General features: G+C 52.8%; 1 protein-coding gene across 4 annotated transcripts in view; it reads right to left on the bottom strand.

Moving 5' to 3' along the window:
* Positions 1-1,882: 1,882 nt before the first annotated feature.
* The window catches only part of KAZN (kazrin, periplakin interacting protein), a 350,665-nt gene continuing 330,749 nt past the window's right edge, over positions 1,883-21,798 (bottom strand). For all 4 annotated transcript variants that reach the window (XM_036348161.1, XM_036348162.1, XM_036348164.1 and 1 more), the window contains 5 exons: positions 9,300-9,531; positions 8,608-8,709; positions 7,974-8,140; positions 6,947-7,061; positions 1,883-5,282 (listed from right to left, as the gene is read on the bottom strand). In XM_036348161.1, the coding sequence (XP_036204054.1) occupies positions 5,118-5,282; positions 6,947-7,061; positions 7,974-8,140; positions 8,608-8,709; positions 9,300-9,531 (781 nt within the window). In that variant the 3' untranslated portion in view covers positions 1,883-5,117. The remainder of the gene's footprint in view (positions 5,283-6,946; positions 7,062-7,973; positions 8,141-8,607; positions 8,710-9,299; positions 9,532-21,798) is intronic.

Genomic DNA, 21,798 nt, shown 5'->3' with positions numbered 1-21,798 from the left:
CGGAGAGAACAGGTGTTGGGGGAAGCAGGTGTGTGTGCTGCTTAAACAATCCCAGGCCAGGCCCGGCTGTGAGGAGGGACTGGGTCGGAGGCAGTGTGTGGGAGCGGACACCGTGGTGCCCCCGGAGCTGGGGCGGGTGCGGGTTGGCTCCCGGGTCTGAGCGTGCTGTGGGGGAGACGCCACAGAGCAGCGCTTCCCAGCGCGTCGCTGCTGCCCTCCCGGCGTGTGGCTGGTCCTGGGGACACACGGACAAGCACTTGGCTGTGTGTATATTTATGTGTACACTTGGTACATGCATGTCCATATACTTGGTACATGGTTGTACATATATATGGACATCTATTTCTGTGGTTTCACAGAAGTAGGTAGCAATGTCAGGCCTGGGCCAAACTTAAAATACATCTATATTAAGTGTGAGGGACTCAATGTTCGTATCCCCCCCCACCCAAGTTCACATGTTGAAACCTAACCCCCATGTGATGGGGTTAGCTGGGGGGGCCTTTGGAAGGTGATTAGGTCATGAGGGTGGAGCCCTCATGAATGGAGTTAGTGCCCTTAGAAAGGACCCCAGAGAGGTCCCTCGCCCCTTCCTCCAGGAGGACACAGAGAGAAGACGCCCCCCACAGCGTGGGAGAGAGCTCTCCCCCGACCAGCCATGCTGGTGCCCTGGCCCTGCACTGCCCCCCCTCCCCCTCCTGGCTGCGAGGAGTGAGACCCTGTGTTTCTGAGCCCCTAGCCTAGGCCACTTTGCTGCAGCAGCTGGGACAGATAAGACCGGGAGCCAGTAATCACAGAGCACGTTGTGGATGCGGCAGAGCTTGGCAGCCTCGGAGGAGCTTCCCATGTGGGTTTGGAGATTGGTCTCCGTGACCGGGTACGTTGCTTCCCCTCCAATGTAGACTGTACCCCGTGACCCCCACACTCTGATGCAACCTAGAGAGGGTGCCTCTGGGAAAGGGGTTGCCACCTTCAGTGAGGCCAGATGACTGTGTCGCTGGTTTCCCTGGGGTAAGGGCCATGAGCCGCAGAGAGGAAGGAGCCAACGGCCCTGCCCCTCGACCCTGCCCCCCTCACACCCCCTGCCTCTGCTCCCCCGCCTGCTGTGCGTTTTCCTCCCAGCACCTGCTTCACTAACTGGCGTCTTTTTGTCCATTGGTTGAGGCCAGAGACTCTGGTCCACAGCTCTGCCTCGGAGCAGCAGAAGCAGGAAGGCTGGCTGCCAGGCTGGAGGTGGTGTGCCTGTTGGTCAGTTTGCCAACAGATGGGGCCGACTTGTCTGGGAATGAACCCAACAGAGAGGAAAGCAAAGCCGAGAGAGAGAGAGAGAGAGAGAGAGAGAGAGAGAGAGAGAGAGAGAGAGAGAGAGAGAGAGAGAGAGAGATATCCTGGAAATACCGTGCGACTCTCTCCCACCAGCCTTATCTAGAGTCTAGACCAGCCAGTCCTATTTTAAAGCCAGCTCTGAGCTGGGTTCTGTCACTTGTCCCAGGCTAATACAGACGTCCCACATGTCCTGTCCTAGAATCTCCCTCCCACCCCCCAATTGGAAGCTTTCCCAGCAGGAGAGCGCACCCCTGGGCTCCATGTTTGAGTGATGCACCTGGAAGGTAAGTCCTAGGCTGGAAGGTGGGGGAGGGTGGGATGGCCAGTTCTGCAGTTGGGGGGTGCAGGGGTGGGGAAGGACCAGCTGGGATCTGGAGCATATGACTGTGTTCCAGTCTCTGCCCCGGGGCTTCTTCGCTTTCTAGGGCTGGGCAGGCCCCTCCGCCTTTCCAACCTCAGTTTCTGCATCGATGCAATGGGTTCATAATCTCCTTCCAAAGAGGCTGCTGGGAAAATGAAATGAGAGCAGACGTCGAGAAAGGCCGCCTCGTCAGGGAAGCGCTGTGCAGTAGTGTTTATTGTTACAGTGTTAACATTCTCTCTGTGGAGGGTGTTCCCCCCGTGAGTCCTCAGCAGCCCCCAGCCGGTGGGGGAGGGTCGGGAAATCCCCCTCCCCAGCCAACCCCGGGCAAGAAGGCCCATTCCCACGGTTCTGTTTCCCATGGGGTCTTTCATGTCACTCAACTGCCAGGAGCCGGTGGGAGCCTCAAAGAGCAGCCCAGGGTGCTGATGCCCGGGACACAGGTTTTGATGCGCGGGGGGCGGAGTAGGGTGGGGGTGGGGGCGGGGGAGGGGGGAGCTGGCCCTGGAGCGTGGAGGGACCCAGGGGCCCTGCGGGGAGCACTCAGGCCTGTTCTTGCCCACGTCACCCCACGCTGCCAGCCCCAGCGCTGGTCAACGAGCTCAGGATTGGGGGGCATTATTCCGAGGCCCTTCCATGCTGGCTGTGTAAGGACCCCTCCCCCCCGCACTTCATCAGGTCAGGGTGGCCTCTCCCTGCCCCCCTGCAGCCTGGGGCCTGGTGACAGCGATGCTGACAGCAGAGAAAGGCTCTGCTCAGCCCAGGACACGGGTCTCTCAGGGGCGCCTGGGTCAGAAAGCTGAGTGCCAACCAGGTGCCTCCTGGTGGCTCTGGCCCAGCCTCCGGGAGGAACACGGGTCCCTCTGCCCACCCTGGTGCTCCCGCCTCTGGCACCAACCACCCCTGTCCAGGGGGCAGCACCGCAGGCAGGGGCGGCACCTCCCAGAGAAGCGCGTGGTGTGGTTCCGCGTCCCGATGCCAGGTCACCCTTCAAGGACCAAGACCACGGCCCAGGCGGTTTGGGCAGGACGTGCAGGTCAGTGTGCAGGTGGCCGCTCGGCCAGCCCTTGTCAATCAGCCACCAGGTCTTCCTGCCGAGTCTGTCTGCGCCCCTTCCCGCCCCCAAGCAGATTGACATTTAGGATTTTCCCGCAGACAAGGCCCACCTGACGGGACTCTGTGGGGCTTGTTTATCAGTCAACCTGTTCTCGTGTTGAAAAGCCAGCTCCCCACGCGCACCTGGCGGGGAGCGAGTGTGTGCTCAGGGCATCTTTGGGCCAAAAGGTGGGTGTGCAGTGGCCCACGTGGCCCCAGGCCTTTCGGACTAACGCCACCCCTGCTGGTGACCCCCAAGCCGCTGCTCGCTCACCTTGTCTGCAAAGGGGGTGCGCCGGGGACAAGGCGAGCTTCATTCCTGACAAATCAAGTTAGTTTCAGGTAAGCAGGTCTGCCTTCGCCCACCCTGCCCTTCCGCCCACCCTGTGGGGATGACTGGCCTCCTGCTTTGCTGCCCCCCTGGAGGCAGGTCCTGGGGTGCCGGCCACCCAGGCTGAGGCTGGCTCAGGAGTGACCGGGCACCAGCGTGGCTGGGCGCCTGGTTCTCCTGCCCCGGCTGTGGGCTCTGCAGCTCCGGCCCGCGTGTGGCTGAATGCCACAGAGACACTGGGGTCTGGACCCTCAGCGGAGCCAGGGCAGGTCCCAGAGCTTCACGCCTCAGGCCCCGGAATCAGAACTGTGTCCCGAGGAGGCCAAACATCAGACAAGAGGGGGCGTCTCCCTGTCCACCCACCAGGCACCTGGCCCCGGGGGAGGGAGGCTGTGCTTGTGTCAGGGTGGGGGAGACGTGCGGTCTGGCTCTGGGAGGGACCCCCCAGTTCCTCGGGGCTCGGTCGGTGTCGCCCACCCTGGGTTGGAGAGGTCTTCGAGGCGGACTCAAGTGTTGGGAATTCACACCCTGTCCTCCTGGGCGCTCGGGCACATGGCTTCAGTGGAAGTGGGGCATCGTGGTTCCAACAGGTGATCCGCTTCCATACCCGAGTGTCAGTGGGATGCTCGTTTCGTCCTTCCTGGATCATCACTCAGCGTCGGGGTCCAGGAAGCCCAGCCGATCCCTGGAATCAAACTGGTTTCCAAGGGCTGTGCCTATGGGGTCTCTCTCTCTCTCTCTCGCTCTCGCTCTCGCTCTCGCTCTCTCCCCGCTCAAGCCCTATCAGGGGTGCTAAAGGGTCGAAATATCCCACATGCCTTGTGCTCCCTTTGCACATTGTTCCCAAAATAACCGAGTTAGAGGGGCAGGTCCATGTCCGTTCTGTGTGGTATGTGGGGGATTAGACCCCCGACTCCCACCTGCCTCCCGAGAGGCTACGGAGTGCGTTACAGACGTTAGCAAGTGTTAGCCTCGCACCCCCCGGCCGGGAAGCAGCGTTAGAGGAGGATGCTGAAGTGCAGAGAGGCGAGGCGCCGGGAGAAGCCGCACAGCACACAGTGCGAGTCAGGCAGAGGCCCGCGGTTCTCGCCGCCATCCCGCCCGCGTGGCTCTGCGAGGCTCATCTCAGCCAGGACCCCTCTGCGCAGGTGACAGCCATCAGAGCGACAAAGGTTTGTGGGGTAGCGGTGAGCACTCCCTGCCCCGATCCCGGATCCGCTGCCACATGGGGCACAGTTGTCCCGGGCCTCCCTCCGTCATCCCTGATCCTGCCCTCACCGGCCCTTCGCCCAATGACAGGAGGTTGCATTTCCTGGGACTGCCATTGCCAAGCCCCGGCCCGCACGGACCATCCACCTGTGCCCACCCGGGAGCTGCTCCTGGGAGGACGAGCAATTACTCCCACACGCCCACCCCCGTGACCGGGGCTTTCGGGGCAGAGACAATGACTCCCCCGTTCCGCTTGCTCCCAAGAGGGGCTCAGCGACCCCACAGAGAACCCAGGCTCTCAGTCACAGGGGCGAGGATGCTGGGCCGCACCCTCCCGCCGTGTGGCGTCTCGGCCGTGGGCAGCCTTTCCTGTCGCCTCACTGGCTGGAGGGTCACCTGCTGATGGGTCAACCTTGGGCTTTGCCTGCTGACCTCTGTGCCCGCGGGGCTCGCATGTCTGCGTGGAGCCCACCTGCTCCTCCCGGATGGGGCGTCGGGGCCCCTTTCCGCCTTGGCAGCCAGGACAGCGCTGACAGTCAGTCACTCTGGGGTGGGGCCTGGGTGATGGAGGGGCTGGCATGTAACAGGTCCTGGGGCCAGCGCCCTTCCGCTGAGTGGGACGTCTCCGGCGGGCGCCTCCTGGCTCCCTGTGCTCCCATCTGAAGCTGCGGCGTCTGCGGGGATTTTCCCGGGACTGAGGCGCCTCCTCAGCTGCGGGCACAATGTACAGGGGCGATGGTGTCCGGCTCCTCTTCCTCCAGGTGACTCCCGTGTCGGGTCTGGCCGAGCATCGGCTCCTCACACGTTGGTGACCTCCAGGCCATTGTAGCCCTCCAGGCGGCACTGCTCTGGCCGGCCCTCGAGGTCCTCGTCCCCACAGTCTTCGTTGTGGAGGGAGCCGTAGTCATCATGGAAATCGGGCTCTTTGCTGCCGAAGCCCCGCCCTATCTTCCCCAGGGGCAGCTGAGGAGAGAGCACGAGGCCACAGGACCAGGAAGGAAAGGAATGGAATTTTCAGATATGGGACGTGTGGCGTCTCCAAGTCTAATTGCTGTGTGCCCTTGAGTAACTTCCCTAACCTCTCTGTGCTTTTCCTATCCTGTATAATAAAAGCCTAATCTGCTAAGTGTCCGGTTGTCTGGTTGGCCATTCAACCAATCAAAGCGTAATATGCTAATGATATGCTAAGGCCGCTCAACCGCTCACTATGACATGCACTGACCACCAGGGGGCAGATGCTCCAACCAGTAGGTTAGCTGGATGCTGCAGACTGAGAGAGATGGGCTGGACATGCCCTGGAGCCCTCCCCCTGTCCCTCCCCACCCTGATCGTGCACGTGCACCGGTGGGGTCCCCTGGCCTGGCCTACGCCTTCTCGCAATCCGGGACCCCTCGGAGTATGACGAAGAGCTGGTTTCAGCCCAATCCCGCAGGCCAGGCCGAGGGACCCCACTGGTGCACGTGCCTCTAGTTAGCAATAATACTCCACTGCTCAGGGAGACGGAGGGGAGTTTGTGAGTTAACATTAGGAGAGAGTTTCGTGTTCCCAACTGGAAGGAACCAGTTGTTACGAAGGGTGAGGACAGACGTAGTCTTTCTGATTATCCACAAATCTCCCATCTTCCTCCTCAGTGGGAGGAAGGCGTAACGGAGGAGAGGCCGTCCGAGCATGCGCATGAGGTCTGACCTCATCCCAAGTCAAGGAGAGATATTCTAGCGCTGCCTCATGTGACGGAAAACGTGTGGGTTTCAGAGTCTCACGCCAGGGTTCAGGTCCCTGCTCTGCCACTTCCCAGCTGTGTGACCTGGGACAAGTCACTTGCCCTCTCTGAGACTTGGTTTTCTCAGTTACTAAATAGGGACAGTAAATCCTATCTTTTTCCATTTTTCTCCCCGGAAAGAAAGCCTTTTAGACATGTTCCCCTCATCATGCTCCCGCCATGAAATTAACCGCGGATACACTCTGCTAGTGACATAAAAGGAGGGAGGCGTTTTCCAAACCAGTTTCCCCCCTTTGGGGGAGTCACCCTTCATGAGAATGCTCGCTCTGGGCTGAGAGCACCTTAGGAGAAAGGTGGCCACTGATTCATGCTTCTCCCCCTACGTTTACTAGTAGGAAGGTGCCTGGAAGGCTGTTGGCGCCCCCCAGGGTTCGCTGAGCGAATGGAAGAATTTTGGGGTTGTCACTTCTGCCCCCTGTGCCTCCACCTCCACCGAGGACTGTGCGGTCTGCGTGTGTGATCAGCCCCAAACCGCACAGGTTTGCTCACATCAGAGGCTCCCCTGCTGCGACTGGCCAGGTGACAGGAGCTCAAACCCCAAGCCAGTGGCTCCCAGAGGCCCTCTGCTTCAGGAGTCCAGGTGGGTCCCAGACTTTGTATGATAAGCAGCTGCCCAGGTGACGCTGAGGCAGCTGAGACCTGCAGGTGGAGCTGCTCCCCTAACCCTCGTGGGGCTTCTGCATCACACAGGTCCCTGGGGGGCGACTTCCGGGGCCTCTGTCCTCGCTGCGCCTGTGACCGTCCCAGCGGCCCCGACAGGCCAACACGGGAGCTGGGAAGGGCCACGCTGGCCTGGACAAAAAGACCTTCCCAGGCGGCAGGACTCAGTGAACCAGAGGCCACTTACCCGGCCAGCCTTGTGCCTGATGCCACTGCTGTTCTCCTCCTTCCCCGCCCGGGGGGTGCTGGGGGCCCGCCCAGGGGGCGTTCCGAAGCGCTCAGCCTCCCGGATGCCCGTGGAGCTGGGGAGAGACGCGTTCCAAGTGAGTGTGTGTGTGTTGGGGGGGATCTAGTCAGCTCCGGCCCCCGGAGACACGCACGCTCATGCGTGGCCTGGTCGGCCCTTAGCAGCGGTGTCCCCGGGGCCATGGGCTCTGTAAGGGGTCATCGCAGCACTTCTCTCATAAGGGCGTCTGGGGCTGAATGAGATGACGCACACAGAGGCCCAGAGTGGCTGGCGCGCCGGGATGGACGGCTATGATTACATCTGACTGGGACCAGCAGGGGCTGTGAGGGGCACCGGCCTGGTCTGAGTGCCCTGGCTGTGCCCTCGTGCCGCCGATGACCTCGCTGGGCCCGTTTCCTCATCCAAACCAGCACCAGACGGAGGTCTCCGGAGGCCTGACGCGGCCTAGTGAGCATTTGCAGCCACTTGGTCAGACCTCAGTGCTCAGTGAAGGGTCTGACCTGCTGCAGCCACCTGCGGGGAGCATCCACTAGGAGGCGCTAGCCCGCCCGTCCGGGTGTTTGTTCTTGGTCACTTTTCTGATGAGGAGACTGGGTAGGTGGCTGGCCGGGTCTGTCCACCTGGACCATGAACACCATTCGGATGCCCAGCCCCTTCTCCAAGCCTCTGACCCCACAGGCATCCCTGCTGGAATGGCCGCGTCGACCTCTGAGGCCGGTGCGAATGGTGCCCAGCTGAGACCCCTCCCAGGGCCCCTGCTCACACTCTCCGTCCTTCTCCCCGTTCCGAATGCCGGGCCGTGGGGATGCACCCACACACTTTACTCCACCTCTTTCTCGTCCATGACGTTTGGGCTAAAGCACTTCGCTTCTCTGAGCCCCAGTTCCCAGCCCTATGAAAGGGGCAGGCGGGACCCCGTGAGTGAGGGCCCGGATGGGGACCCCGGGGCGAGGCTGCCCGCACTCACGTGGCCGGGGGGAAGATGGCGCTCATCTCCTCCGCCAGGTGTCTCCGGAGGATGTGCTTCCCGCTGGGGATGCCCAGGGCGGTGGCCATGGCCTCGGCAGTAAACGTGGGCTCCAGCACCAGCACGGCGCCGTGGACCCCGCTGTTGGTCAGGTTGTCTGCGTACTCCTGGGGGCAAGGCACGAGGCTGCTTAGCCTGAGGGGCCGCCCTACTGGCCGGAGGGGGCCCTAGCTCCTAGCCTAGCTCCATGTGGCTTGGCCCCTTGGGGACCAGTCAGTTCACACTGAGGGGAGCCCCCCCTCCCTCTTTAGGGCCAGCAGGGCAGTGGCCGAGGCCAGTCTGTCACTGACCCTCCCAGACCGCGCAGGCAGCCCACACGTACTCGAGTGAGACGATGGGCCTGGAGTCAACCCGTGCCTGCTCTAGAGAGTGAGGATGGCTGGCATCCCTCACCCACTGTGGGAGGGCATCGGCACGGGGGGCCATTGTGGGGGCGGGGTTTGTAGTTCCCTCCTCTTAGTGACAGGAGGCAGCTTGTTCTTGCCAGCCTGGGTAACGATGCCCCCCGCTCACACAAACCTGCATGGGGTCTGCATCTGCCTGAGTCACCCCCACACCCGCCGTCACCCCTCACCTTCAGGTCAATGTCTCGCACCCACTTGAGCACCCGTTGGTTGGTCCAGACCACGGGGTCTGTGTTCTGTGTCTCGCAGCGGGCCCGGCGCTCCTGGAGGGCCTGTGGGAGGGAGACAGTGGGTCAGTTTGGGGGACAAGGGAGCGGGCTGAGGTCACATGGGGAATAAGGGTCCACAGTGCTCACAGGGACCTCAGTGGCCTGGGTGAGGACAAGAAATGAGTTCTTGGGGGATGAAGGCTCACTATTTCCCTTGAATTGAGCACAGGGCCTGCCCCTACTATAGGCCAGTGATGGCGAACCTATGAGGTGACACGTGAACTCATTGTTTTGGTTGATTTTTCTTTGTTAAATGGCATTTAAATATATAAAATAAATACCAAAAATAGAAGTCTTTGTTTTACGATGGTTGCAAATATCAAAAAATTTCTATATGTGACACGGCACCAGAGTTAAGTGAGGGTTTTTCAAAATGCTGACACGCCGAGCTCAAAAGGGTCGCCGTGACTGCTATAGGCAGTTGTTGGAAGGAGGGATGGAGAGAGGAAGAGATGGGTGCATGGATGGATGGGTGGATGGATGGGTGGATGGATGGGTGGATGGATGGGGAGGTGGTTGGATGGGCAAACAGTGAATGCCCGAGGGGGAAGTAAGGCGATGGCAGGTGCCTGCAGCCACAGCCTGCTTCTCACCTCCCTGCTGAAGTTCACTTGGTACAGCAGCTCGATCCCCAGCAGGATGCTGACCTGGTGGAACTTCTTGGACACATTCAGGTGCTTCTCCAGGTCCCGCTTCATCAGGGAGTTCAGCATCCGCCCATCGACCAGGTGGTTTTGGAAGGCCTGGGAGTACTGGGACAGGCCGATGTCGTTCAGCCAGGCCTTGGCCACCCAGTGATGGTCCAGGTCGGCCGCTTTGGACAGGCTGGTGAGGAGAGACACAGCCAGAGAGAGGGGCGGTGGGAAAGGTAGAAGGAACAGAGGGGTGGGCAGAGACGGAACAGAGGAGAGCAGAGATGGAGAGATGGGGGGAAACAGTAGGGGGGCAGACAGTCACAGAGACGGACAGGAAGAGGGAAGGAATGGAGAGACAGGAAGAGAGCAGAGGTGACGTGAGAGGGGGATGAAAGAGAGAGAGGGAAGAGGGAATGAGGGAGGGAGGGAGAGAGAGCACCCCAGAAGGTAAAAAGGGACCAATAGACAGAGGGGATAGGAAAGAGAAAAGACCACATTCAGACACAATGACAGTGGAGAGGGACAGTGAAAGGCAGCAGGGACATGTGTCGCAGTAAACAGCACCTCCGGGGGTTCCCGCACTGCCCCGCCACCCAGGGCCCAGACAGAACCCCTGAGGCCCACAAAGCATTGGCCTGGCCCGTCTCTCCTTGGACTGTAGCCAGTCCATGGTAGCACGTCTTGGAATTAGAATTAAAACCTACATTTTGTCTATTGCAGTATTCTCTCCTCACTGCCACCCCTCAGGTTGCCTCGTATCCCACACAGAGCTTGCCTCAGGGCCACGCACAGAGTAGGGGCACCAGGAATACTTCTCAGATGCATGAAGGGGTGGAGGAGCCTGGCGAGGGTAGTCCAGTCGGCTGTCATTCCCTTGCTCGCCACACGGTGGCAGCCTCGCAGAAGGAATAGGTCAGCGTCCCCCACCCTGTCCCTGTACCAGTCCGTCTTGTCAGTGTGTCTGTCCCTTCCTCTTCTTTTCTAGGTTCAAGGCACGACCATCCCTGGCATGGATTTCTGCACCTGCCTCCTGACTGCCCCACCCCACCCCACCCCACCGCCCCTTCTAATGCATGCTCCCCAGGGCTGCCAGGTGGACCTGTAATCACTTCAATTAGAGTAGGTCACTCCTCTGCTTAAAATCTTTCTGCGCAGGAAGCTTAAGTGCATACGACTAAGTGAAAGGCCACGGAATGTATGATTCCAAATATGTGGCCTTCTGGGAAAGGCTAAGCTAGGGGGACAGTACAAAGGTCAGGGGCTGCCAGGGGTTGGGGTTGAGGGGAGGGAGGAGCAGGCGGAGTACAGAGGATTTTCAAGGCAGTGAAACTACTCGTCTGACCCGGTAATGATGGACGTATGTCCTTACGTGTTTGTCCAAACCACAGAACGTGCCACTCACTCCGAGAGTGAACCCAGATATCAGCTTTGAACTTGGGATGGTGATGATGTGTCTATGCAGGCTCCATGGTAACTAATGCTCCATCTAGTGTGGGGGTGTGATAATAGGGGAGGCTGTGCCTGGGGGGGGGGTACGGGGGACATGAGAAATCTCTGTATCTTCCCCTCAATTTTGCTGTGAACCTAGACCTGTTCTTTAAAAAAATGCCTTAAAAAATGAGGGTGGAAACAAAGGCTTTTCTTCCCAAGCAAAATTGAAAGAATCTATCGTCAGAGGAATGGCCTTCAAGAAAGGTGAAAGGGATTTCTTTCAGAGGGAAGAGAATAACAAGCCTGTGGAAAATTGGACCACACAAAAGAGTCAAAAGGAGAACTCCTCAAGCTCACCAACAGAAAGGTAACCGGATTCAGAAGTGGGCGAGCGACTGTCACGGACACGTCCCTAAAGGAGGTGGGGGTATCCGAGAGACACGTGACAAGACGCTCAGCGACACCAGTCGTTAGGGAAATGCAAACCAAATGAAACGCCACCTCCCCCCCATTAGAACGGCTACTAGCAAAAAGCCCACAGAGCAAGGGCTGGCGGGGAAGTGGGGACACGGGAACCCTTGTGCATTGGTGGTGGGAGGGAAAACTGGTGGCTCCTCAAACCTTAAAAATAGAATTCCAGCCATTGCACGTCCGGCCTCTCCCCAAAAGAATGGGAAGTAGGGCCTCGAAGAGGTACTTGTACACCCACGTTCACAGCAGCATTCCCACAGCAGCCAGAAGCGGGAAGGCACCTACGTGTCCATCAGCAGATGAATGGACAAGCCAGCTGTGGTGAGAGCATGCAATGGAATATTAACCAGCTTTTAAAAAGGGAATTCGGCAATATGCCACCACAGGGATGAATTTGAGGACAACGTGTAAAGGAGCAAATTATTTACAGGTGAAAACAGTGGCACAAAGGCAGGAGGAGAAATCGTTTCACACTATAGACAAAGGTGCATGCTATTATTTGAAGATAGACAGTGGTAAGTGTTTATATTGTAACCTCTACAGCAACAATAAAAAATGAAACAAAGAAGTTATAGTTCACAAGCCAGTAGTGGGAACATTCAACTAATAAAAATAAGGCCCTGGCCAGTTTGGCTCAGTGGATAGAGCGTTGGCCTGAGGACTGAAGGGTCCCAGGTTCGATTCCGGTCAAGGGCATGTACCTTGGTTGCGGGCACATCCCCAGTGGGAGGTGTGCAGGAGGCGGCTGATCGATGTTTCTCTCTCATCGATGTTTCTGACTCTCTATCCCTCTCCCTTCCTCTCTGTAAAAAAATCAATTATATATATATATATATATATAAATTAAGTCAGTAAACGAGGAAGAAATATAACAAAGGGTAAATTTAAAGAAAATAAAACAAGAAGACTGTATGGTGACTTTCCTTGGCCGAAATCAAATCGGAAGTCCTCGGAGGGGCTACCAGGGTCTGGGCCCCCCTCCCACACCCAGCTCCGGCCTTGGGGGACCTCGGAGATGCTCTGGGCTCTTTGCCCCTCCTCCCCTCCCCCTGCACCCCCTTCCTTTCAGTCCTGCCCCAGCCCCAGCCCCAGGCCCAGGCCTCAATTCCCGCCTAGCAGAGGGAGCTGTGCCCGAGTATGCTGCCTGAAGTCGCTCCCCCAGCCTAAGCCTCTGCCTCTGAGTATTTCCTTCAAAGCACTAACCACACAGGAACGGGAAAGGGTCCTGACCTGAGCGCAGGATTGCTCTCTGCTGGCCGGCCGCCTGGTGCCGACCCGACCCGCAGCAGACACTTCACCGGCAGGGCGGGCTCCTGGCTCACCGTCCCTCCTCCGGCCCCTCAGCCACCAGAACCACTGGGCCTGCCCCCGGGGGGCCAGGGCCTCCTTGTCCCCCCTTCCCTTGCTGAACTCCTGCTGAGATTCTGCTCTCTCCAAAGCCTTCCACCCCCCTGCCCCCCACCCCCACCCCACCTGCTGCCGGGTCCCATCCCTGTACAGGGCACCCAGGATCATTGCTGCCCATGCTGCCAGCTGCCTGCTGGACCGTCAGCTCCTGGAGGCAGGACCAGGTGGGCATGTCTAGCCCGCCTAGGCCCCACCCGGCCCAGAGCTCATGCTCAGCAGCTTCCCACGCAGGAAAACAGAGCGAGTGGGGCGTTGGCTCCGGCTCCCGACCTGGAACCTTCTGGGGAGAAAAGCTCCCTGCTGGGTGCAGGTAGACCCCTGCCAGCCCCTCTAGGGCCCACTCCAGCCTTGTCACTTCAGAGGCACCCGTCCCAGGCCCAGCCATCATTGCTCTCTCTCCCGGCAGGAGTCGGAGCTGGCGCTCTGAATGAGATGCCACCAGGCCCGGCTGGCACCGCCCGGCCGAACCACCTCCTCTCCTGGGGAAGGAAGGGTGTGCTCAGCAAGTCAGCGGTGCCACGGCCGTGGGTGGCGGGCGGGAGGGGCGCCTGCTCACCTCCTTGAGCGAGGCCGTTTCTAACCAGCAGTAGCCATGTGTGCGCCGCCCTGCGACACCGGCTCTCTTCATTAAAGTCGTCCCCAGGGCACCTCAGCATGGCACCACTTTCTCAGCTGTTGGTCTGAGCTACTGTAAGCGCCCACGTTGAATAAAGCGTCTTGACCTTAAAAGCAATTAAAGACAGCCCGGCCGGTGTGGCTCAGTGTTTGAGCATCGACCTGTGAAACCAGGAGGTCACGGTTCAATTCCTGGTCAAGGGCACGTGCCTGGGTTGCCAGCTCGATCCCCAGTAGGGGGCGTGCAGGAGGCAGCCGATCAACGATTCTCTCTCATCATTGATGTTTCTCTCCTCTCTCCCTTTCCCTTTCTCTGAAATCAATAAAAATACATTAAAAAATAATTGAAGACATTTTGTCAAATTTGACGCTGCCCCCTCCTTAACTGGGGCTGGATTAGACCCGGAAATCCGGGTTTGGGTACAGATTTAGCTATGAGCTGCGTCATTCATTATTCGACATGGAAAACACGAGACTGCACTGGCTCCAGACCTTGCACCTCTGTGCCTCAGTTTCCTCCTCTGTAAAATGGGGCTGACCGTGTGAGTGTCTGGAGTTGTGGGGACTCGGGGATGAGAGAAGGGAAAATGAGTAGCACAGCAGCTGGACGCACCGAGTGTTCCATGAAGGATAGGAGGAGGAGCCGTGGCTGTTAACACAAGGGAACATGGGAGACTGGGAAGGGAACTGACTTCAAAGTTAGGTATTTTGTGACTTTGTGCCCATGGGCCTCACTTTCCCCTTCTTGAAAATGGGGGTAAGGGCATCTATCCTACATCGGTGTTAAATGAAATTGTACCCGTAAGAGGACGGGTGATGGTTTCGCAAAGTACTTTAGAGATAAGGCCCAGAGAGGGCCAGGCCATGCCCAAAGTCACACAGGATGTGTTCTGTATGATGACCCCACTAGGTCCTTAGCCTAGAGTGCCATGGGTGGGTCAGAGGGTCCCAGAGTGCCAATTTGTGAAGTTTTTTCTATTTCTTCTGGCGAAAATGTTTTTATTTGATTCTCAAAGGGGCCATGATCCCCGAAAGTTTAAGAATAGTGTCCTAATTGACCCCCTTCACTTCACTGGTGGAGAAATAGTCACAGCGAGAGCAAGGTCACCTGGGAAGTGAGGGGCGGGCTAGTTTCCCCGGGGAGTGAATGGGGCCCTCAAATCCGGGCCCTCCTTCTCCGGGAAGCCACGGCCCTTGGGAACAGTCCTGCTACAGCACTTGTGGTTTTCGAAAGCCGCTTGCATCTGGGTGCTGACCTGAATCCACCCCATAGAGTCTTGGCTCCCAGAGGTCCTCAGGGTCGGCCACGTTTCGGGGGAACTGGGGCAGCGATCCCACAGTTTTGAGGTGAAGTAGGCAGCCCCACCCTGCTCAATGTAGCATTTACTGACAGTGCGGGGAGGGGACGGGGAGGGGACGGGGAGGGCGGGAGTCCCAGCTTGAGTGACGGGACGGGATTCACTGGGTGGAGTGGGAGGTGTGTGGGTGCTGCAGGCCGCAGGAGGAATCTCAGCGGGAGCCGCTCCTCCAGCCCTCACCTCCAGCCCGTCCTCCAGGGCGGGTCCTGAGGGCACAGGGCTGCCCCTGTGGGCTGGGCTTGCTTTCAGCGGGGCCTGAGTTTCTGATCGGATCTCGTTATTTCCTGCCACCTCCAGTGCCGCCCGCCCGGCCCTCTCCCGGCACAGGATTTGGTTTCCGGCTTCCAGCCGCATTCCCAGCCCCAGCCCCTCCTTTTCTAATCCTCAAAGCTGCTTCTGCAAATAACGCACGCACCACCGGGCTGGATTAATTAACTGCACAGAAATGATGGGGAGCCAGCGAAGGAGATAATTATGCAAAACAAAAGTGTCTGCTCACCAGCTTGCTCCTTCCTCCCTCTGCCCTCTGGGCACTTGAGTGTGTGTGTGTGTGTGCATGTATCTGTGTGTGTGTGAGTGTGTATCTATGTGTGTGTGTATATGAGTGTGTGAGCATGTATCTGTGTGTGTGTATATATGAGTGTGTGAGCATGTATCTATGTGTGTGTGTATATCTATGTGTGTGTATATGAGTGTGTGAGCATGTATCTGTGTGTGTGTATATATGAGTGTGTGAGCATGTATCTATGTGTGTGTGTATATCTATGTGTGTGTATATGAGTGTGTGAGCATGTATCTATGTGAGCATGTATCTATGTGTGTGTGAGTGTGTATCTATGTGTGTGTATATGAGTGTGTGAGCATGTATCTATGTGTGTGTGTATATCTATGTGTGTGTATATGAGTGTGTGAGCATGTATCTATGTGTGTGTGTATATCTATGTGTGTGTATATGAGTGTGTGAGCATGTATCTATGTGAGCATGTATCTATGTGTGTGTGAGTGTGTATCTATGTGTGTGTATATGAGTGTGTGAGCATGTATCTATGTGTGTGTGAGTGTGTATCTATGTGTGTGTATATGAGTGTGTGAGCATGTATCTATGTGTGTGTGTGTGTGTATCTATGTGTGTGTATATGAGTGTGTGAGCATGTATCTATGTGTGTGTGAGTGTGTATCTATGTGTGTGTATATGAGTGTGTGAGCATGTATCTATGTGAGCATGTATCTATGTGTGTGTGTGTATCTATGTGTGTGTATATGAGTGTGTGAGCATGTATCTATGTGTGTGTGAGTGTGTATCTATGTGTGTGTATATGAGTGTGTGAGCATGTATCTATGTGTGTGTATATATGAGTGTGTGAGTGTGTATCTATGTGTGTGTATATATGAGTGTGTGAGCATGTATCTATGTGTGTGTGTATATCTATGTGTGTGTATATGAGTGTGTGAGCATGTATCTGTGTGTGTGTATATATGAGTGTGTGAGCATGTATCTATGTGTGTGTATATATCTATGTGTGTGTATATGAGTGTGTGAGCATGTATCTATGTGAGCATGTATCTATGTGTGTGTGAGTGTGTATCTATGTGTGTGTATATGAGTGTGTGAGCATGTATCTGTGTGTGTGTGAGTGTGTATCTATGTGTGTGTATATATGAGTGTGTGAGCATGTATCTATGTGTGTGTGTATATCTATGTGTGTGTATATGAGTGTGTGAGCATGTATCTATGTGTGTGTGTATATCTATGTGTGTGTATATGAGTGTGTGAGCATGTATCTATGTGTGTGTGAGTGTGTATCTATGTGTGTGTATATGAGTGTGTGAGCATGTATCTATGTGTGTGTGAGTGTGTATCTATGTGTGTGTATATGAGTGTGTGAGCATGTATCTATGTGTGTGTATATATGAGTGTGTGAGTGTGTATCTATGTGTGTGTATATATGAGTGTGTGAGCATGTATCTATGTGTGTGTGTGTATCTATGTGTGTGTATATGAGTGTGTGAGCATGTATCTATGTGTGTGTATATATGAGTGTGTGAGCATGTATCTATGTGTGTGTGTATATCTATGTGTGTGTATATGAGTGTGTGAGCATGTATCTATGTGTGTGTATATATGAGTGTGTGAGCATGTATCTATGTGTGTGTATCTATGTGTGCGTATATGAGTGTGTGAGCATGTATCTATGTGAGCATGTATCTGTGTGTGTGTGAGTGTGTATCTATGTGTGTGTATATGAGTGTGTGAGCATGTATCTATGTGTGTGTGAGTGTGTATCTATGTGTGTGTATATGAGTGTGTGAGCATGTATCTATGTGTGTGTATATATGAGTGTGTGAGTGTGTATCTATGTGTGTGTGTGTGTGAGTGTGTGAGCATGTATCTATGTGTGTGTGTATATCTATGTGTGTGTATATGAGTGTGTGAGCATGTATCTATGTGTGTGTATATATGAGTGTGTGAGCATGTATCTATGTGTGTGTGTATATCTATGTGTGTGTATATGAGTGTGTGAGCATGTATCTATGTGTGTGTGAGCGTGTATCTATGTGTGTGTATATATGAGTGTGTGAGCATGTATCTATGTGTGTGTGTATATCTATGTGTGTGTATATGAGTGTGTGAGCATGTATCTATGTGTGTGTGAGTGTGTATCTATGTGTGTGTATATATGAGTGTGTGAGCATGTATCTATGTGAGCATGTATCTATGTGTGTGTGAGTGTGTATCTATGTGTGTGTATATGAGTGTGTGAGCATGTATCTATGTGTGTGTGAGTGTGTATCTATGTGTGTGTATATGAGTGTGTGAGCATGTATCTATGTGTGTGTATATATGTGTGTGTATATGAGTGTGTGAGCATGTATCTATGTGAGTGTGTATCTATGTGTGTGTATATGAGTGTGTGAGCATGTATCTATGTGAGCATGTATCTATGTGTGTGTGTATATCTATGTGTGTGTATATGAGTGTGTGAGCATGTATCTATGTGTGTGTATATCTATGTGTGTGTATATGAGTGTGTGAGCATGTATCTATGTGAGCATGTATCTATGTGTGTGTGTATATCTATGTGTGTGTATATGAGTGTGTGAGCATGTATCTATGTGTGTGTGAGTGTGTATCTATGTGTGTGTATATGAGTGTGTGAGCATGTATCTATGGTGTGTGAGTGTGTATCTATGTGTGTGTATATGAGTGTGTGAGCATGTATCTATGTGTGTGTGTATCTATGTGTGTGTATATGAGTGTGTGAGCATGTATCTATGTGTGTGTGAGTGTGTATCTATGTGTGTGTATATGAGTGTGTGAGCATGTATCTATGTGAGTGTGTATCTATGTGTGTGTATATGTGTGTGTGAGTGTGTATCTATGTGTGTGTATATGAGTGTGTGAGCATGTATCTATGTGTGTGTGAGTGTGTATCTATGTGTGTGTATATGAGTGTGTGAGCATGTATCTATGTGTGTGTATCTATGTGTGTGTATATGAGTGTGTGAGCATGTATCTATGTGTGAGCATGTATCTATGTGTGTGTATATGAGTGTGTGAGCATGTATCTATGTGTGTGTGAGTGTGTATCTATGTGTGTGTATATGAGTGTGTGAGCATGTATCTATGTGTGTGTGAGCGTGTATCTATGTGTGTGTATATGAGTGTGTGAGCATGTATCTATGTGTGTGTGAGTGTGTATCTATGTGTGTGTATATGAGTGTGTGAGCATGTATCTATGTGTGTGTGTATCTATGTGTGTGTATATGAGTGTGTGAGATGTATCTATGTGTGTGTGAGTGTGTATCTATGTGTGTGTATATGAGTGTGTGAGCATGTATCTATGTGTGTGTATCTATGTGTGTGTATATGAGTGTGTGAGCATGTATCTATGTGTGTGAGTGTGTATCTATGTGTGTGTATATGCGTGTGTGAGCATGTATCTATGTGAGTGTGTATCTATGTGTGTGTATATGAGTGTGTGAGCATGTATCTATGTGTGTGTGTATCTATGGTGTGTATATGAGTGTGTGAGCATGTATCTATGTGTGTGTGAGCGTGTATCTATGTGTGTATATGAGTGTGTGAGCATTGTATCTATGTGTGTGTGAGTGTGTATCTATGTGTGTGTATATGAGTGTGTGAGCATGTATCTATGTGTGTGTGAGTGTGTATCTATGTGTGTGTATATGAGTGTGTGAGCATGTATCTATGTGTGTGTGAGTGTGTATCTATGTGTGTGTATATGAGTGTGTGTATATCTATGTGTGTGTATATGAGTGTGTGAGCATGTATCTATGTGTGTGTGAGTGTGTATCTATGTGTGTGTATATGAGTGTGTGAGCATGTATCTGTGTGTGTGTGAGTGTGTATCTATGTGTGTGTATCTATGTGTGTGTATATGAGTGTGTGAGCATGTATCTATGTGTGTGTGAGCATGTATCTATGTGTGTGTATCTATGTGTGTGTATATGAGTGTGTGAGCATGTATCTATGTGAGCATGTATCTGTGTGTGTGTGAGTGTGTATCTATGTGTGTGTATATGAGTGTGTGAGCATGTATCTATGTGTGTGTGAGTGTGTATCTATGTGTGTGTATATGAGTGTGTGAGCATGTATCTATGTGTGTGTGAGTGTGTATCTATGTGTGTGTATATGAGTGTGTGAGCATGTATCTATGTGTGTGTGTATCTATGTGTGTGTATATGAGTGTGTGAGCATGTATCTATGTGTGTGTGAGTGTGTATCTATGTGTGTGTATATGAGTGTGTGAGCATGTATCTATGTGAGTGTGTATCTATGTGTGTGTATATGAGTGTGTGAGCATGTATCTATGTGTGTGTGTATCTATGTGTGTGTATATGAGTGTGTGAGCATGTATCTATGTGTGTGTGAGTGTGTATCTATGTGTGTGTATATGAGTGTGTGAGCATGTATCTATGTGTGTGTGTATCTATGTGTGTGTATATGAGTGTGTGAGCATGTATCTATGTGTGTGTGAGCGTGTATCTATGTGTGTGTATATGAGTGTGTGAGCATGTATCTATGTGTGTGTGAGTGTGTATCTATGTGTGTGTATATGAGTGTGTGAGCATGTATCTATGTGTGTGTGAGTGTGTATCTATGTGTGTGTATATGAGTGTGTGAGCATGTATCTATGTGTGTGTGAGTGTGTATCTATGTGTGTGTATATGAGTGTGTGAGCATGTATCTGTGTGTGTGTGAGTGTGTATCTATGTGTGTGTATCTATGTGTGTGTATATGAGTGTGTGAGCATGTATCTATGTGTGTGTGAGCATGTATCTATGTGTGTGTGAGCATGTATCTGTGTGTGTGTGAGCATGTATCTATGTGTGTGTATCTATGTGTGTGTATATGAGTGTGTGAGCATGTATCTATGTGTGTGTGAGTGTGTATCTATGTGTGTGTATATGAGTGTGTGAGCATGTATCTATGTGTGTGTATATGAGTGTGTGAGCATGTATCTATGTGTGTGTGAGTGTGTATCTATGTGTGTGTATATGAGTGTGTGAGCATGTATCTGTGTGTGTGTGAGTGTGTATCTATGTGTGTGTATCTATGTGTGTGTATATGAGTGTGTGAGCATGTATCTATGTGTGTGTGAGCATGTATCTATGTGTGTGTATCTATGTGTGTGTATATGAGTGTGTGAGCATGTATCTATGTGAGCATGTATCTGTGTGTGTGTGAGTGTGTATCTATGTGTGTGTATATGAGTGTGTGAGCATGTATCTATGTGTGTGTGAGTGTGTATCTATGTGTGTGTATATGAGTGTGTGAGCATGTATCTATGTGTGTGTGAGTGTGTATCTATGTGTGTGTATATGAGTGTGTGAGCATGTATCTATGTGTGTGTGTATCTATGTGTGTGTATATGAGTGTGTGAGCATGTATCTATGTGTGTGTGAGTGTGTATCTATGTGTGTGTATATGAGTGTGTGAGCATGTATCTATGTGAGTGTGTATCTATGTGTGTGTATATGAGTGTGTGAGCATGTATCTATGTGTGTGTGTATCTATGTGTGTGTATATGAGTGTGTGAGCATGTATCTATGTGTGTGTGAGCGTGTATCTATGTGTGTGTATATGAGTGTGTGAGCATGTATCTATGTGTGTGTGAGTGTGTATCTATGTGTGTGTATATGAGTGTGTGAGCATGTATCTATGTGTGTGTGAGTGTGTATCTATGTGTGTGTATATGAGTGTGTGAGCATGTATCTATGTGTGTGTGAGTGTGTATCTATGTGTGTGTATATGAGTGTGTGAGCATGTATCTATGTGTGTGTGAGTGTGTATCTATGTGTGTGTATATGAGTGTGTGAGCATGTATCTATGTGTGTGTGTATCTATGTGTGTGTATATGAGTGTGTGAGCATGTATCTATGTGTGTGTGAGTGTGTATCTATGTGTGTGTATATGAGTGTGTGAGCATGTATCTATGTGAGTGTGTATCTATGTGTGTGTATATGAGTGTGTGAGCATGTATCTATGTGTGTGTGTATCTATGTGTGTGTATATGAGTGTGTGAGCATGTATCTATGTGTGTGTGAGCGTGTATCTATGTGTGTGTATATGAGTGTGTGAGCATGTATCTATGTGTGTGTGAGTGTGTATCTATGTGTGTGTATATGAGTGTGTGAGCATGTATCTATGTGTGTGTGAGTGTGTATCTATGTGTGTATATGAGTGTGTGAGCATGTATCTATGTGTGTGTATATGAGTGTGTGAGCATGTATCTATGTGTGTGTGAGTGTGTATCTATGTGTGTGTATATGAGTGTGTGAGCATGTATCTGTGTGTGTGTGAGTGTGTATCTATGTGTGTGTATCTATGTGTGTGTATATGAGTGTGTGAGCATGTATCTATGTGTGTGTGAGCATGTATCTATGTGTGTGTATCTATGTGTGTGTATATGAGTGTGTGAGCATGTATCTGTGTGTGTGTGAGTGTGTATCTATGTGTGTGTATATGAGTGTGTGAGCATGTATCTATGTGTGTGTATCTATGTGTGTGTATATGAGTGTGTGAGCATGTATCTGTGTGTGTGTGTGTGTGTATCTATGTGTGTGTATATGAGTGTGTGAGCATGTATCTATGTGAGCATGTATCTATGTGTGTGTGAGTGTGTATCTATGTGTGTGTATATGAGTGTGTG

Source organism: Myotis myotis, unplaced genomic scaffold (assembly GCF_014108235.1).
Source record: "Myotis myotis isolate mMyoMyo1 unplaced genomic scaffold, mMyoMyo1.p scaffold_m19_p_2, whole genome shotgun sequence".
Taxonomy (NCBI): domain Eukaryota; kingdom Metazoa; phylum Chordata; class Mammalia; order Chiroptera; family Vespertilionidae; genus Myotis; species Myotis myotis.
Note: the sequence above shows the minus strand (reverse complement) of the source record. Positions and strands in the feature narration are given on the sequence as shown.